We start from the raw sequence: 16,987 nt of genomic DNA, 5'->3' as shown, positions 1-16,987 counted from the left end.
ATCACAGACATGCATAGGGAAATACAAGCCAGGCGACGTCCCATCGTATAATTACGTTTATTAAAACGGTTTAAAAGCACACAGTATAAAACTCACATTGACAAAAGACCACTCCTGATGATGTCAGAGTGAAGAAAAATGGTGGGTGGAGCTTGATTGACATCACTTCCTTCTGCTTGGTTCCATGTCATGGAACGTACAGAGTTTGTTAGGAGATATGCGCCTGTAGCTCGTGTAATGCAAGTCTTTTGTCAATGCTAGTATTATACTGTTTACTTTTAAACCATTTTAATAAATGGGATTACACGACGGGATGTGTTCCTCTTAACCATTCTTTAGTTACAAATGAACATAGTTGGCGATCAGTACTGCAAAATTTAGTTTTTTTATTTTCCTTGAAGCGGAGGAGTCCCACTGTCAGAATAGAATTTCCCAGTGGGGAGGGTTACTCCTCTGCCACTTTGCTTGTGTGGATGACGGAATCAGTTTTTTTTTTTTTAATCAATCTGCTGCCTAATCAAAAAAAAAAGTAATTTATGGCCAGCTTTAGACCAGTAAAAAAAAAAAAAAAAACACAAAAAAATACAACCTATAGTTATAATTATACATGGATTGGGTAGGGAAGGGGGGAGAGGTAAAAAGGGAAGGAAAAAAAGAGGGGGGTGTAACTGTAAATTGGACTATGCCCAGGTAGCCTTATACAGTACATACTGTATATTGATAATGTCCTCTCCATGAACATCCCTGAAGTATGGGGTGTTGTGGTAGGCTCCACAGTATATAGACTAACAAAGAAACAGGGCTTGCAAAAAACAATATACAATAACTAAACTGATTTAGAAAGACACAGAGGGAAAAGCTAAAGGGCAGAGGAGAATGAGAATTTGCACCGGCCAACGTACAAGTAGTAAAGATTAGGGTATAGTGAGTAGGACAAGGAGAGGCAGAGACAGGGGCGTAACTACAGGGGTTGCAGGGGTTGTGTGGCTCCCCGGGGGCAGCATGTGACAAAATCACTGTCCTCCTTTTTCATCCTGTAGCTGCAGGAGGAAAATGGAGGAGATTGGTTCCTCTGTATGCTGCCCCCTCCACTCCTCCTATCCAGTTCACTTGTGTTCTGCTGTCTCTGGGCCCCTGTGTGCTCCCCTGCCCCCCCCCCCCCACCCTCCACCCCCCACTGTGTTCCCTTCTCTCTCCTGCCGGCTGCTGCAGGGAATGTGTCACAATAAAGAACCAGGAAGGGTCGGTAAATATGTAATTTACCAGCTCCTTCCTTTTCTGAATGGACAGAGTCATAGTCAGTGACATTGTAAAAAAATAAAATAAAATGATAAAAAAAATAAATAAAATTAAAATACCAAAAAATAAAAACTACTGACAACAGTGGGTGAACTTCCAGGATCGCAAAGGTCACACTTGCGACCGGGCCCTGCCATTCCACCAACATGGGGAGGCTCCAAGAGGGCAGGAAGGGAGCCCACTGCAGAACTTGTGAAAGGGTCCCACTGCGGGACAGTAATAAAGGGCCTCGCAAAGAGAGTAAAGGGCCCCAGGATCAGTAGGAAGAGCCCCAGGCCTGAAGCGAAGGGCCCCGGCCAGGGGTCTGGGGGGCCCTTCATGGTTTCTTGCACCAGGGCCCTGAAGGTTCTAGTTACGCCTCTGGGCAGAGAGGAGGAATAGGGAAAAGGGGGGGGGGAAGGTGTCAAGGACCTGGTTGGAGGTTCCCATCTCAAAGGGCTTTAGTATCAAAGCAAAAGTAACAAGTGGTCAAGGTTTAAGTAATGAATGTACTCAAGCCACAGGGCATTTTCTGAAATTCAAGCTGACTGCAGTACCACTGTAGACCACACATACATTCCAAAGGGTAAGAAGTGAAGGTGCAGGGCAAAATTATGCATACAGGAATAAAAACTTAACAGAGCTCTTATAATTGTCCACCCATACCAAAGCTAAAAAAAAATATCTGGGATTCTTCTTTAATACCCATACTTTTTAACTGTTCTTCTGAATCCACAAGTGGCGCATCAGAAACATAGCCTAAATGCCTTCCAATCCAATACTACAGGTTAGGATTGAAATGTAATATGCTCCAGATATTTCTAAAAAGTCAGTAGAGAACTTACAATCTCAAAGAGTTTGAAGAAGTCGATGCTGGCATACAGGACATCTTCTATCCTCTGTAACCTCTGCTGAGACAAGACACACATGGCATTGCGGATTGCGTGCATTCCTCTGCGGCTGGTGAAGATAATGAACCGTTCCAAGAGGGTCTGGCTGCAAGCTATGTCTTTCAGTGCCAGATCAGGTATTCCGGAGGCAAACTGCAATGGGAAAAACACAAAGAAAACACCTATCAGCTTGGGTAACGATAAACTTGCTATAGATCAGCATGCATTTTGAAGAAATTGTTTATAATTTTATAGACACAAACCAGATATCATTTTTGGATATGATACACTGTCATGCATCCGTTATATCACCGGTTCCTGTCCGCTGTTTCCAGATGTCGTGTAGTCACGCCCCGACGCGTTTCGTCATTTCCGACTTCATTACAAGGGGGTGACAGGAACCCCGGCAAGTGTCTCAGAGAGATCTTGTATACCAGCGTGGAGAGGGTGAGATCTCATGGGAGACGCTTAGCTTATACTGACAGGCGATTTTATATCTTTGAGCATGTGAGTGTAACTATTGAAGTTTTTATAATAAATGTGATTTTCCCAACAATATTACACTAGTGGAGATTGTTCTTTTTCATATGCCTGTATCTGAAACCCCGGGGAAGAGGAAATAGAGAGTGAGAGGACAGCATATCAGCCATCTGGGTGATCCTGTTTAAAATGTATAATGCGATCTGTGCCCGGTCCAAGAGAGTGTAAAGGCATGGTTGTCTGGTGAGTGGTCATTTTACCAGGAGTGTATCGACACAGTGGTGGTGGAGTGTGAGGTGTTCCTATAACTGCACATTGGATTTACCCAGGGCCCTCCCGGAGTTTGAGATATACATGCATTTTTGAAGAGTTTGTTAGATGGACTCATTTTATAGACTATAAAGACTATACCGTTCATTCATATATTTTATTCTATTTTAAGGATTATTTTTACATTTTAAGGATCTCTTTTACTGTTTATCTGTGAAAGATTAATTTTTGCGCTACTGTTTTCTTTTGACGTGTAACCTGGATCGATTAGGCACACGCTAGATTTCTTTTTATTCATTGCATTTGTATATAAGTAGCAGCAGTTAATGGTTGATACATACATATATTTCACCTGAGCGCAAGGGTTTACTATATAGCTTTACGCTGTTTGGTAATTTATTTATTTGTAATTAGAGGCTTTGTTTCTAACAAACACTTATACAGTGCAGGATGGGAGCTTAAAAGAGAGGGGCTTGCAGCAAAGCATTATTTAGGGTTACAAACCCTTTAACCGCTTGCTGACGCACACGACTATTTACTGCAGCGGTCAGCCCCCTACAGGCAAAGTGATGTAGGTCTACGTCGCTAGCCTGTGAGCCTCTAGGGGGTGAGCGCGCGCTGCCGGAGGCGCGCTCCCGCCCCCGCTCGTTCCCTAACAAGTCAGCGCGTGTGACCGGCGGACCAGATGTCCGCCGGTCACTCGCGATCTCCCTGTGGAGAAGGAGAAAGGCAGACGGCTAATGTAAACAAAGCCGCCTGTCATTCTCCCTGATCTAACTGCAGAGATCATACGATCCTGCTATATAGGATCGTATGTCTCTGTGGTTACATCACTAGCCACACCCCTTTACAGTTAGAAGCACGCCCCTAGGGACACACTTAACCCCTGCATCACCAATAAAGTTAACCCCTTCCCTGCCAGTGTCATTTTTACAGTAACAGTGCATATGTATAGCACTGATTACTGTAGTAATGTCACTGGTACCCCCAAAAGTGTCGAAAATGTCAGTCAAGGGTCCGATCTGTCTGCCGCAATGTCGCAGTCCCACAAAAAAATCGCAGATCGCCGCCATTACTCGTTAAAAAAAACCACCAAAAATGACACATATCTTTCCCTTAGTTAGTAAACGCAATAACTTTTGCGCAAACCAATCAAAATACGCTTATTGCTATTTTTTCTACCAAACATATGTAGCAGAAAACAAATTGGACAAAAATGTTAAAAAATTTTTATATTTACTTTTTTTTTGGGGAATTTCATATAAAAAAATGTGAAAAATATTGTTATTTTTTCAAAATTTACGCTCTTTTTTTGTTTATAGCACAAAAAGTAAAAATCGCACAGGTGATAAAATATCACTAAAAAAAAGCTCTGTTTGTGGGAAAAAAAGGACGTCAATTTCATTTGGGTACAGTGTCGCACGACCGCGCAATTGTCCGTTAAATTCACACAGTACCGAATCTTAAAATAGGCCCTGGTCAGGAAGGGGGTAAAATCTTCTGGGGTTTAAGTGGTTAGGGAACACTAGAAACTTGACCTAAGATAGGCAAGAAGTATAAATAGGTTCTTGATGACCATTAAGACTCTGACAGAAAGTGTTTTGCTCTTCCCTTCACTTCCTGAACCAGTCACATGAGTATGACAAGGACTGGACAGGGAGTGAGGGTAAATCTCTCAAAGAGGAACACATTTTAATGGTAGACAGGGAAAGCTGGAGATTTCCTCTTATATACTGCTATAAGCAACAACATTGTCAACCAGGACAGTAAGCAAAAAAATGTCCAATGGGACACAGACAGCAAAAAATGGATTGGGGTTCTGAATGCTTCCTACTCTATCCCTCCAAGAAGGAACTGGAACCTGAGGATCAGAAATACAGATACTGCAGGTAAAAAAAATATTGTATGGTCTGCATATAGTTAAAGTGTTACTAAACCCAGAACCTGCATTCACTATATCTGCCCCCCCACAGTACACAGAACATGGAAATGCAATTATTTTAGTAAATATAAACTGCTAAATACCTTTTATCATCATCAGTATATAGCAGTCTTACAACTTGAATCAGTTGATGCCTAAAGCTTGTAGGTGGAGTTTTCATTCTCCCCTGATCCTCTGTCTGGACTGTGCTGATTGGCCCTGTGCTGATCACATGCACTCTCCCAAGAAAAAAAAAAAAAACACTCTAGCAATAAACACCAAACTGAGCCTGTGCAGCCTGACTCCTAATGCTCTGTTCTAGCACTAGATGGATTGGAGTCAGTTAAAGAAGTGGAGAGAGACAGGATCACACAGCCTTTATACACAATGCAGAGGATTAACCCCTTAGGTTCCACAGTGAGTATAACAAGCATGCTTTACTGCATATTCAGACTGATTTTACTGTTGTGGGTTTAGTCAGTAGCGGAACTATCAGGGTCGCAGCGGTCGTGCTTGCGACTGGGCCCTGGAGTTCCGCTACCTGAGGGGGGGCCCGCCAGCCCCCGTTCTCTTACAGCGGTCGCGGCGTGAGGGGGCCCGTCCGTCCGCCTGAGTCCTGACTGTTCGCTAGTGGTAGTGGCTGAGTGAGAGACGAGTCTGGCTGCCGCCTTCCCCAATCGTTGTGCGGGGGGGTTGGGGGGCCAGAGAGGTACAGTGGTATGTCATGTCTGTGTAAAGCAATCTACCTGCATTCTGCTGCTGTGCTGCCTGCACCACCCTCAGCCCTGCCGATCCTCCAATCCGAGATGGCTGATGCAGTGAGGCAGCAGGGGTGGACACTGGACAGTCACTGAAAGTCAGCTGACCAGCTGACACCAATAGAGTGCAGGGGGAGGAGGAGTTCTCCCCTCTGCGAGAAGAGTGCGAAGAGACTACATGCTGTGCCTGCCTGGCTGGAGTTGCTGAGCCTGAGTGAGGGGGAAATCGTCTTGACGCTAACTGACCGACTCGACTACTAATCGTAAGTGAACTTACCGTTTTGATCCCAAACTCTACCCTTGCTGGCTTACTGGAATGCTGCTTTTTATTGATCCCATGCCTGGCTTGCACAGAACAGATCTCATCCTCTACAACAGAGCTGTTGGGGGCGTAGGGATGAGATCTGCGGTGGTGGGGGGATGGGATCAGTAAGACAGAGGTGGTGGTGACACCACATCCCACCCCTTCTCCACCCCCCCCACCATCGCCCCCACTGATCCCTCTCCACCATCACCCCTTCACCACCGCCATTGATCCCACCCCCCCACCCAACCATCACCCCTCCTCATCACCGCCATTGATCCCACCCCACAATCCACCCCCCCTCACCACCGCCACTGATCCCACCCCCTCACCAATCGCCGCCACAAATCTCACCCCCCCTTCACCACCATCACCACCTCTGATCACACCCCCCTCCCCACCACCGCCGCCACTGATCACACCCCCCTCCCCACCATGGCGCTGCCACTGATCCCACCCCCCTCCCCACCATTGCTGCCACTGATCCCACTTCCCTCCCCACCACCGTCGCCACTGATTTCACCCTACCACCGCCACTGATTCCACCCCCCTCACCACCATTACCGCCTCTGATCCCACACCCCTCACCACCATTACCGCTCCTGAGCCCACACCCCTTACCACCATTACCGCTCCTGATCCCACACCCCTTACCACCATTACCACTCCTGATCCCACACCCCTCACCACCATTACCGCTCCTGATCCCACACCCCTCACCACCATTACCGCCCCTGATCCCACACCCCTCACCACCATTACCGCTCCTGATCCCACACCCCGCACCACCATTACCGCTCCTGATCCTTAATAGAAATGTTTTACTTTGTTATACATTGCAAAAAAAAAAAAAGTGTCAAAAACATGCTTTTTTGGGGGGGGCCTTAATGATTTCTTGCACCGGGGCCCTGAGAAATCTAGTTATGCCTCTGGGTTTAGTAACACTTTAATATTTGCAGTCAGCAGCCTAGTGGTCTTTTGGGTAGACTGAGTTACATTGTGTTTAAGCTGGCCATACTTGCATAGATGTTTTTTGGTCAACCTGCGGGCTTCATGAAGTATGTCAAACAGGTGTCTAAACTGTGCTACCTCTGGCAGCTATTGTAAACCCGGACACTGGCTACATCTTATTGGATGCAGCCACTGTTTGGCCGACAATTTTCCACTTGGCTCCTTCAACAAGTGTCGACTGAACAATCAAGTTTTATTGAGCCAATGGTATCGACAAAGACATGTATGAAAACAAATTGTTACCCCAGCTCTTCTGCTAATGTAGAAGTGCATGAACTGTAGTCCGATGCTCTAGCCAGGGCGTCAGGTCCCATAGGTAAAATTCTTGAATCAGGAGGGCTGGCAGCTCAGATGCTCTTAAATAAAAGTACTTTATTTGTTACATGGGTATATAGGTACAGGGTATATGCTGACGCGTTTCCGCTATGGAGCCTTCATCAAAGCACCAAGAGACATGTATGGCTTGAATTTTGGCAAATTCAGCAGGAAGATTATATTATTGTACGTAATAAATACTACCTATAAAACTTATCATCTTGCTGCCCTGATTTTTAATATTTAACTAGCCAGGAAATTATTAAATGGAGGTTATTCTTTAAAAGCTACATATAAAGAAAGGCTAAAATATATTTCTAAAGCATTCCAGTAATTCAAAATTATTGGAAGATGAACACATATGGATACTGAGCAAAGCTTTGCAAGAAAATGAATATGGATTGCTACTTCTGCTTATCTAGAGCAAACCATACTTATTCACTACTACAATTACCCAGATGACCCCATCTCCTTGTCTTGTAAGAGCTGTTCCAAATTTTGCAGGCTTTGGAGGGTTATGGGTTTATGAATGTTCATATCATTCATATACTTTATGTGGCATGAGAAGTTATATGCTAAAATGAAGTGAACAGCAAGAAATTGAATGTACATTTAACAAGGAAATATAAGGCCCACCTAAAATTCCACATATTTCCTACATTAGTGTGTCTGTATAGAGAAACCTGGAATACTTAATGTGTTACAAAGTGAATACCTGATCTTCGCATTTCAGTCAATGAGTGCGTTATCAGTATGTAATGATTAGTCTGGCAAACAAGGTAATAGACCCTATACATACAGTAGACATATTTATTAGCTGAGTGCAGAATGGAATGTCTTTTTGTACAAATCAATATGGGAAATGAGGAAATGAGAAATGGGAATCATCCGAGTGGAACTAATGTCAGACTGGATGTATTTAGTTACCTATTGCTGGTTTTGGGTTTAAATATATGCTTCACTGAGACAGATGGCTTAGGTGATAGGGTGAAAGAATAATATGAGCATTCTGCGTCCGAGAAGTCACTCTATAAAATGTATGTATCTTTACCTACAGGAATGCTGTAGATATGTTAGACTAACTTAAACACACTTTGATACCAATTAATTTTATTTAAAATTTCCTATAATAACCATCAGAAATCAGCTTTTAATAGTATGTCCAAATTACAATAAAAATTGACATGCACACGAGTCATATGGGCTACGTATATACAGTAATTGTGCTTCTTTCTCTACCAAGGCATAAAAAAGTGATCAAGGTAGGCCAGTGGATGTCTGCAGGAAGGGGTCTGTCAGTGCCCAACCATGGCTGATGTTAAGAACTGTCCTAACCCTGATGACTACAGTGTGACGTGTGTTACAGACTTTGCTGCTGCTCATGGTAACCACAGTAAAGTATATATCTGAAGTATAATATGCCTTATACTGTGCCTTATGTTAGCTACAGGGACCTATAATTAGGATGTATATATATATATATATATATATATATATATGTGTGTGTGTGTGTGATATATATATATATATATATTTTTTTTTTTTTTTTTTTTTACAAAGTGTATATTTACAATACTGATATTTATTTGTACATAGCCCCTTCCAAGTTGTTTCTTTTTTCCCCTCCCCTTTATTTTTTTCCCCCTTTATTTTTTTTATGAAATGCCCTGTTTTTCTCCTGGGCTCAGGGGTGTGTTTTTTTCCCAGCCATGGGGACAGGCCATTTTTCTAGGGGGCGGGGGTAGTGTAGCACCCTCTAGTCTGTGCTAGAAGCAGTTGTTAGTGTATGAAAATTTGGCTTGGCTGAGAGCCAGGCCTAGGTGGTGAATCTGGGTCAGGGCTTAGTGACACAAGGTGTGGATGACTCATCTGATAGCTTTTCTGCTGCCTCACCCTGTTTTCTGGAACATTGGAGAATGTTCTAGATGTAGTGGATGGAAGCTAGGAGGGGCTGTCATGCATGTTTATTAGAATCTGGAACCAATCCCCACAAAAAAGGGGCTAGAAAGGGGCAGGCCCCCTCATAAATAGACATGATGCATGCCAGCAGGGGAAGTCAGGTGGAAGATGGAGATGGAGTGCTGAGGAGGCTGTTGGTGGCCCTTGAGGGCACCCCCTAGTCTGGGGGGGGGGGGGACTTCGGGCCTGGGGCTCGGGTGCTGGAAAATTTCCCCTAAAACACATGGAGGAAATCCTTCCTGGAGGCACAGGAGCAAGGAGAGGACAGCAGGAGCAGGTCAGCATGTCTGGGGGATCTCCTGAGAGTCAGCGGGATGGGCTAGTGAGTATCAGCCTGGAGGACAGAGGGGAGAAGTTGGCCTGGAGGGCTAGTGAAAGGGGCAGCTGGGATAAGGTAGCCACCGGTGGAAAGTAAGCTGGACACTGAACTTTTGCTCCATATCCAAGGGGCCTTGGGTTCCTGCCTATAACAGGCTATTGCTCTTATCTGACTGAGTGATTTGTCAGATCTTTACAGTGTGCCAGCTGGGTTCTGCAAGCAAGTGAGAGCTGGAGGAAGAAGTGGAATGTATATAAAGACTGTATATAGGACTGTATAGGAAGAGTTGTCCCCTAAAGTTGTTCTGAAGTCAAGTGGGCATCCCATAATCTCCAATCCCTATCCAAGTTATTATCCCTCAATAAATAACTAAAAACAAAGTCACGGACTGTTCTCTGACTCTGAGTGCCTGTGGAAATTTGATGTGCCTGGCTGTGCAGGGTGGGAGATCACATTCTACTTGTGGATCCTTAGGATGTGTGCTACTCATGATTTATATAGTGCCAACTGTGCACAGTGCTTTACAATATAAATCATCTAGTGTTTCAATCACTTGCACATGACAAAGGTTGCCTGGACAGGAAGAGAGAGAAAGTCTCATCAGTAGGGGTATTATCAGCATTTCCTGACCTGACCTCTGACTTATCATTTGGAACCATGTTCTGGTCCTGTCACCATCCAGGCAATCTATAGGCATTGTATGCATACACTGTATGTAGTTTGTCTTGGTGGTACACACCCAGGGGCTGTATGCACATCTGAACCATCAGCGGCTCTAGCGAAGACCAGATATTACTAGATGAGCAACTTTGGGAAAACATTATACTGATAATATAGAGTACCTACTTTATGCCAACCATAAAAAGGACCTATATACCTCAATATGTGACACTTTAACAGGTCCTATAAGGGATATACTGTATTTCTCTCTACATAACCAGAAATCTTGGCATCGTGAGGCAAAATATGCCCTGGTGATAATAGGGGTTGGTCTACTAAAGACAAATCAACAGAGCTTCACCTCATTTTATATCTTACCCTCAGATCTACATTGACTGTACTTCCATTTGCACTTGCAGTGCACTTGTAGTGTACAGTGATTTGCCTATAGTAAATCAACCCCAATATTCTTAAGGTAGACCTGGCATAAAAATGCAAGGTCTGCTTATCTGGCATCCCACCTTGGTTTTAAATACTGCTGCTTAGTATAAATGATTATATAGATTATATTGTTATTATTAATATTGTTGCTATTATTATTATTATTATTATTAATAATTACATAACCCAGTGTGCCTCTGCACAGAACACCATATAGGGGGCCTACAATTTCATGTTCATTGAATGTCATACTATCTAAGCCTATGAAGAAAAAGCGAATGTTCTTGTTTTCTGCTGCAACATTTTATTTTAGAAAATTGACCTGGTAATGATTGTAAAATTTAAGGGAGCTAATTTTATCTGCCTTTGGATTATTAGTAATGTTCTGTACTCATTGTGAAACCAGTAAAATCACTTCATTAGGCACCTCACACATTTTGTAAGAATGACTTGTCAAACTTTATATCTGGGGAAATAAAGAACATGTGTGAACCTCTTCACCACCCAGATACTGACTCAGTACTAAAGACATCTGCTTTAATGCTCACAGCAACCTAGGTTTGTAATTACTGGAAGATAAGAACAGCGCCACTCTAAGTGCAGTAAAACCAATACTTTATTTGACATATAATAATGCTGGGTACTCACAAGATAAAACGTTTAAAAAGCATGGTAAACGTATGTGGAAAAATCCATTAATCCAGTGCCTGGGCAAGGAGGGGCTGATGTGCTCCACATAGATCCGTCCGACTGCGGGAGTGAGCAGTATCCGGACCCCGAGGACACCTGCAACGCCTCCGGCGGCGGACTTCCGGGTTGGGCGTAGAGCGTGGGCGTGATGACGTAGGCGACGCGTTGTCGGAGCATGCGCTCCTTCCTCAGGCCTAGGGCCTGAGGAAGGAGCGCATGCTCCGACAACGCGTCGCCTACGTCATCACGCCCACGCTCTACGCCCAACCCGGAAGTCCGCCGCCGGAGGCGTTGCAGGTGTCCTCGGGGTCCGGATACTGCTCACTCCCGCAGTCGGACGGATCTATGTGGAGCACATCAGCCCCTCCTTGCCCAGGCACTGGATTAATGGATTTTTCCACATACGTTTACCATGCTTTTTAAACGTTTTATCTTGTGAGTACCCAGCATTATTATATGTCAAATAAAGTATTGGTTTTACTGCACTTAGAGTGGCGCTGTTCTTATCTTCCAGTATATTGCAAGTTCCTTCTCGTCTTGAGAATCAGCAGCCTTCTGGAGTGCACAGACCGGTGCTTTTTATGGACTTTTTGGACTTTGCCACACAACATCCAGGTCCGTGCATCTTCCCATTAATATTTTCCCAGGTGGTTATTGAGGTTCATTTTTGAGTCCTGTTGCGCCAGTTTTTTTATGTTAGGTTTGTAATTAGGCCAGATCAATGATTACATCTCCCACGCATCAGAAGGAAAGTGAATTATTTCATTTCTTTCTGGCCTTTCCCAGAAATCCATTGGCCATGAATAGACAATGCTGCATTGACAGTGAAGGCTGAGTCAGTGTGAATCTGGCAATTCTGAGTCTTTCCTAAATTATCTCTAGCTAGTGTTCATGAGATTAGTCAGCAGTTAGAGACTGTCAGTATCAAATTCCCATAGAGCTGGTATGGCACGAGCTACTTAAAAGTTGCAAGCTGGCTACTAGAATGATGACCTGTTGATCTGTACTTGACCACAAATGGTTTACTTCAGAAGGGGAGAGTTTTAGCGCAAAGACGTGAGATGACTCATATAATTTGGCTGATAATACAAACAAAAGCAGTGACCTCTAGGCTGAGTAGTTGAGGTCACTAAAGAACAATACCTAATCACATGGCTGAGAATGACACTTGAAACCGTAGTCTTTTTTATAGAAAGTAGAGTTCACAAGACCCCCACCTTGCCTGTTTAATGTGTATTTATCACCAACCTACAAAAGCCTTTGCAGTCCTGCGATTCCTTTATAATTACTGTATTGACCTCACTAACTGCCACAACTAGGAACCTTTGGGATTCCCTTGAGCATAGGGACGCTACAGGGGTAGGTATCGAATAAAGCAACAAAGTGCTGTAATTAAGGAGGGGATAAATTATCTGTTTTTAGGCAGGTGGTTTGACAGTGACTGGCCATTTCAGGGTAATATGTGGCAAAATAGTCAACAAACACAGGCAGTTGTGACCATAGGCAGGCAACAATTGTGACAATATATGGACAACAAATGGGCAATCATTACAACATTCAGGTAATAATAGATACAGCATTACCGAAAAAAAAAGGTTTTATATCTTCTCTCTTCCAGGCAAAAAAAATCCCCAAAACAAGGTGCTCAGCCTCTGCCTTATGTAGGGCAGACTCATGCAAATAATTCATCTTTGCCACTTTTGGCCTTCAGAACCGCTAGTGTATAGTGCAGATGAAGCCATGATTTTACAGAGCAAATAAATACCAACTTGCATACAGATGCTTCAGACTTTTTAGCTTCATTAATTACAGAATATGGCTTTATGGCTCTATAGTGTAAAGCTTGTAAGGCTGGCAATACATTATTTTCTTGTACAATTTTCCTTTAGATTTACAAAACAATAAAATATGAGGTCAAACCTAAACGCTTTAAATTTGTATGCAATCAGACAGGCCTTTGCACTACATAATTGAAGGTAAATCTAAAGGACATTAAATAAAAAATGGTATAATGTTTGGCCATCTTAAGTCTAAGGGAACAGTACATCCATTAATGTTATCGTGATGTGGTAAAAAAAACTAAAAAACTAAAAGCCCCCCTCTAAAGTACTGAGATACAGGATTGCCTTCTTATAACAGGAGGTATTTATGTTCAATCCTATTTTATTAAAGCTTTGCAAAAACAGATATAGCTGGGTGCTGGTTGAACTATAAGTGTAGACCTTCCCTTCCCGTCATCCTCATCCCTCAACAATCGCCTACAAAATTACCTCTTTCCTCCTACCTTTCCCTTCCCAGCTCTCCCTGCGTGTTCTTTCCTCACACACCTACACACACAAGAAGCCAAAGTCCCGCTTGTAGGTGGGGTGCAGTGGAATAACACAGTCCCAGTGCAGTGAAAAGGCTTGTATTGAACGAATGCAGAGACATTTCCCAAGTAACCCGGTGGGAAAGCAACTCAACTGGGAACATTCACAGTTCCAACAGTGTGTAAAGAATAGATTGTAGCTGATGGTCAGCATGGTCAGCATCTCTAGAAATGGAAAGAATGCAGCCTGGCAGTCTTGTGCCCAACCGGCAGGTGTCCAGAGAAATTGAGAACCCTGTGCTTTCTCTCCTCATCAGAAACTTTTCCTTGCCGCTAGTGCTGTCCCTAACAGGCAGGGTACCTGACCCTACTATACCAACTTGCAAATGTGCGCCAAATCTGGGAGCCAGGGCATTAAATAGTCTATTTTGGACCCACGATGGCTGCCAGAATCACATGTGGTGGCAGCATCCAATTGGATGCCTCCCTAGTAACCCAGGAAACCATAGAAGAACTATGTTCCTCTTAACTTCCTCTCCAACTGCAGTGCCGCTGCAGAGAGCAATAGAGGAGAAAGTAGACTGCACCTACATGCTAAGAGCTCTGGCCATTTTGGAGTAGACATACAGCCTGTGGTTTCATTGAATACATGTTCATAGGATCCACACTCAGGGAAAGGAGCAATGCAGGCACTGGGGGCCAAAATCCAGCTGAAGTCTAAGGCTCTGGCTGCTATTTTCTGGTGGACAGAGAGCCTGAATCCCTGTCACAGTCCAGTCATAATAGTCTGCAGTTGTAGTACTGGAAACTGTGGTATTATATATTAGTTATCTATATCCATGTCATAAATAAGTATATAATACCTGCATTATATATGTATATAACTCTTTACCTGTCTATCTATAATATATGTCTATATAGCTAGGTGCTAGTTGAACTTTCTAGTATTGTTTGTAGGACAATAAATCTCAGCAAGACTGTTAGCTCAAACTCTGTGAAATGTTCATGTCACCTCACCTGACCTACCTCTCTGAATAGGGAGTCTTCAGTTCCTCCAGGCGGAACTGCGAGCCATTTTGAAAGGCCTATAATATGTTGCGGTCACCTCAAAAAAGTCTTTGACCAGTTACCTCAGACAAACATTCTACCAGTTACCTCAGACAGTTTGCAGCTACCGCTAGCCACCTCAAACAGTCTATAGTATCCTACGGCAGTGTTAGCAGCCATTACTGCAGCTTACAGTAATAAGGAGTAGGTTTATCAGCGTCAGTGTACTCTCAAAGCTCTTCATCACATTAGACTCACATCTCTAGTCATCTTACACTCCTGGTGTTTCAGCCTCAACTCAGGTAACTTAAAGCTTAAGTCATAAATTGATGATGGGCCTCTCCATTGTTTGAATCATTGGTCAAGTGGTAAGGCCTGACATTACATTTGTCCACTCACTAAATCCTAGGATATAATTAACTCACAAGCCCTAGGTCAACTTGTTGGAAAAAAAACAATTTTATACTTTTTCATTCCATTGCAACCTATTTCAAATTACCTCAACCTACCTCAGTTCAAAATTCATCTTTTTTTCCTTCTTACAATAAATATGTTGAACACCTTTCTTTTAAGAAAGATACTTAGGAATTGAAAGCAGTCAGAGATAACCAAACTTCACATAAAATATACCACCAGAAAAGGCCCCAACTAAGGTAGCGAAAGTAAATATCTGGATATTGTTTTATCTTCTCTAATTATACTGGTATTCGTAACACCATTTATATTATTGGTGGTTGCTTATTTCTCACAAAGCCATGCAGGCAGATTTGGGCTTGGCAGGACCACCTTAGAGTCTTAGGGACAACCTAGCCTCTTGAATTTATATTCAATTTTTTCTTCCTTTTGCTTTGCTGCCTTGTCTATTTTCTGGGTGGTCTTGTCTTAACTGAAATTAAATTGTATGAGCCCGGTGGCAAAATCTCGGCCCAGTTATTTTAGTGTTATTCTCAAAAGTCTGGATTATTATTTGACAATATTGTGGTATGTTATGGGTTCATTATTGCAAACTTGTATAACTTTACCATTATTGACCAAATTTAAATAATTTAATACTCTGGGTCAATTTAACCTGGTGTGGTTTATTTTGTCATAAGGGTGTGTCGGAGTGGTAGAGGTCAGAATGGTCGAGGTATTCCACCACTTAAGCTCCGTAAAGAAATCAAGCTTCAGAGGGATTACCAAACTAGCAGCTCCTGTGGGGGTGTGTTACACAGAGGATTAGGGAAAGAGTATCTTCACGATAACAAAGTAAAATATGAAGTTTCGTATGAAGTCATCAGCGTCCTTTTTTACCAAAAGCAGCCATAAATGTGAGATGATAATCAGTCTAAATTTATAGCAGACACCTTGGACCAACCATAAGGAAATAGATTTTAAGAGCTTGTTCGATTCTTATGCTTTTTCCACAGATAAAATTGCACTGAGAGGTGTAAATGTGGTGGGACAGCCACATTTGAAAAAGGAAGATAAAATAATGACGTGGCTTTTTAAACAACCTTTTTATGCAGGACAAATAATTTAAATGTAAAGCACCCCCACAATTTATAATCACATATAAAATACTGTATACAGCCTCACATTTTTATCAAAATAAATGCAAGCTAAAATTGAACTGCATTGCAAAGTGCTTTTATTTAAAGCATGTTTAATATCATCTTTGCTTTGTTTGAACGTGCCTCCCTACACATATGTGAGAACTTGAATACAGAAGAATTGTTTGTAGGGAATTCCTGAAGTTTCTATTCATAAAAAAACAGCACGTCCTCCCTCACTTCACTGATTGTCTAGAAGGGCTTTATTTTTCAACTGCTCATTCTTGAAAGGCAAGATATGTCAATTCCAGAAATTAAAATGGTCAGAAAGTAGCACTGCACAATGAGTTTTTATGATTGTTGGTTCCCTAGAAACAGAAAGTACTGCAGCAATGAACAAATAACTATTGTAAATTGTTTTTTAAACTTGTGTGCAAAAAATAGCTTTGGCAGCGGAACAGTTGAGGAATCCCCCAAGCATGTTATTTAAAGGATTTGTGTATTTTCAGTGTTTTCCCCTTAAAGCCACATATTAAGACCCCCTCTCTATTGTATGGTATGTTTGTATACAATGTTTGCATTGATGCATATGCCCCATGGCAGTGCCCAGCCTTCCATGCATTTTGTTTGACAGTAGTTTGCCTATTGGCCCTAAAAGTAGCCAGAATTTTAGTTTCGCCCTTCCCCTATAAACTCCAATGGGATTGATTTCTGAATTTAGGTTTGCTAAATTTTGAACAAGATTCACTGAGCAATGGCAAATCGATCCTAGCAAAATCACCGGTATCCAAGCACAACAGTGGT

The 16,987-nt window shown here is 42.7% G+C and overlaps 1 protein-coding gene across 1 annotated transcript in view; it reads right to left on the bottom strand.

Annotated features, from left to right (window-relative positions):
• The window catches only part of ABCA4 (ATP binding cassette subfamily A member 4), a 335,662-nt gene that overhangs the window by 230,748 nt on the left and 87,927 nt on the right, over window positions 1-16,987 (bottom strand). Inside the window, exon 7 of the mRNA XM_082265714.1 lies at window positions 2,124-2,321. Within this exon, the coding sequence (XP_082121840.1) occupies window positions 2,124-2,321 (198 nt within the window). The remainder of the gene's footprint in view (window positions 1-2,123; window positions 2,322-16,987) is intronic.

Source organism: Pelophylax lessonae, assembly GCF_965119305.1.
Source record: "Pelophylax lessonae genome assembly, chromosome: 8".
Lineage (NCBI taxonomy): Eukaryota > Metazoa > Chordata > Amphibia > Anura > Ranidae > Pelophylax > Pelophylax lessonae.
The sequence above is the reverse complement of the archived record's forward strand: the minus strand, read 5'-3'. Positions and strand labels throughout refer to the sequence as shown.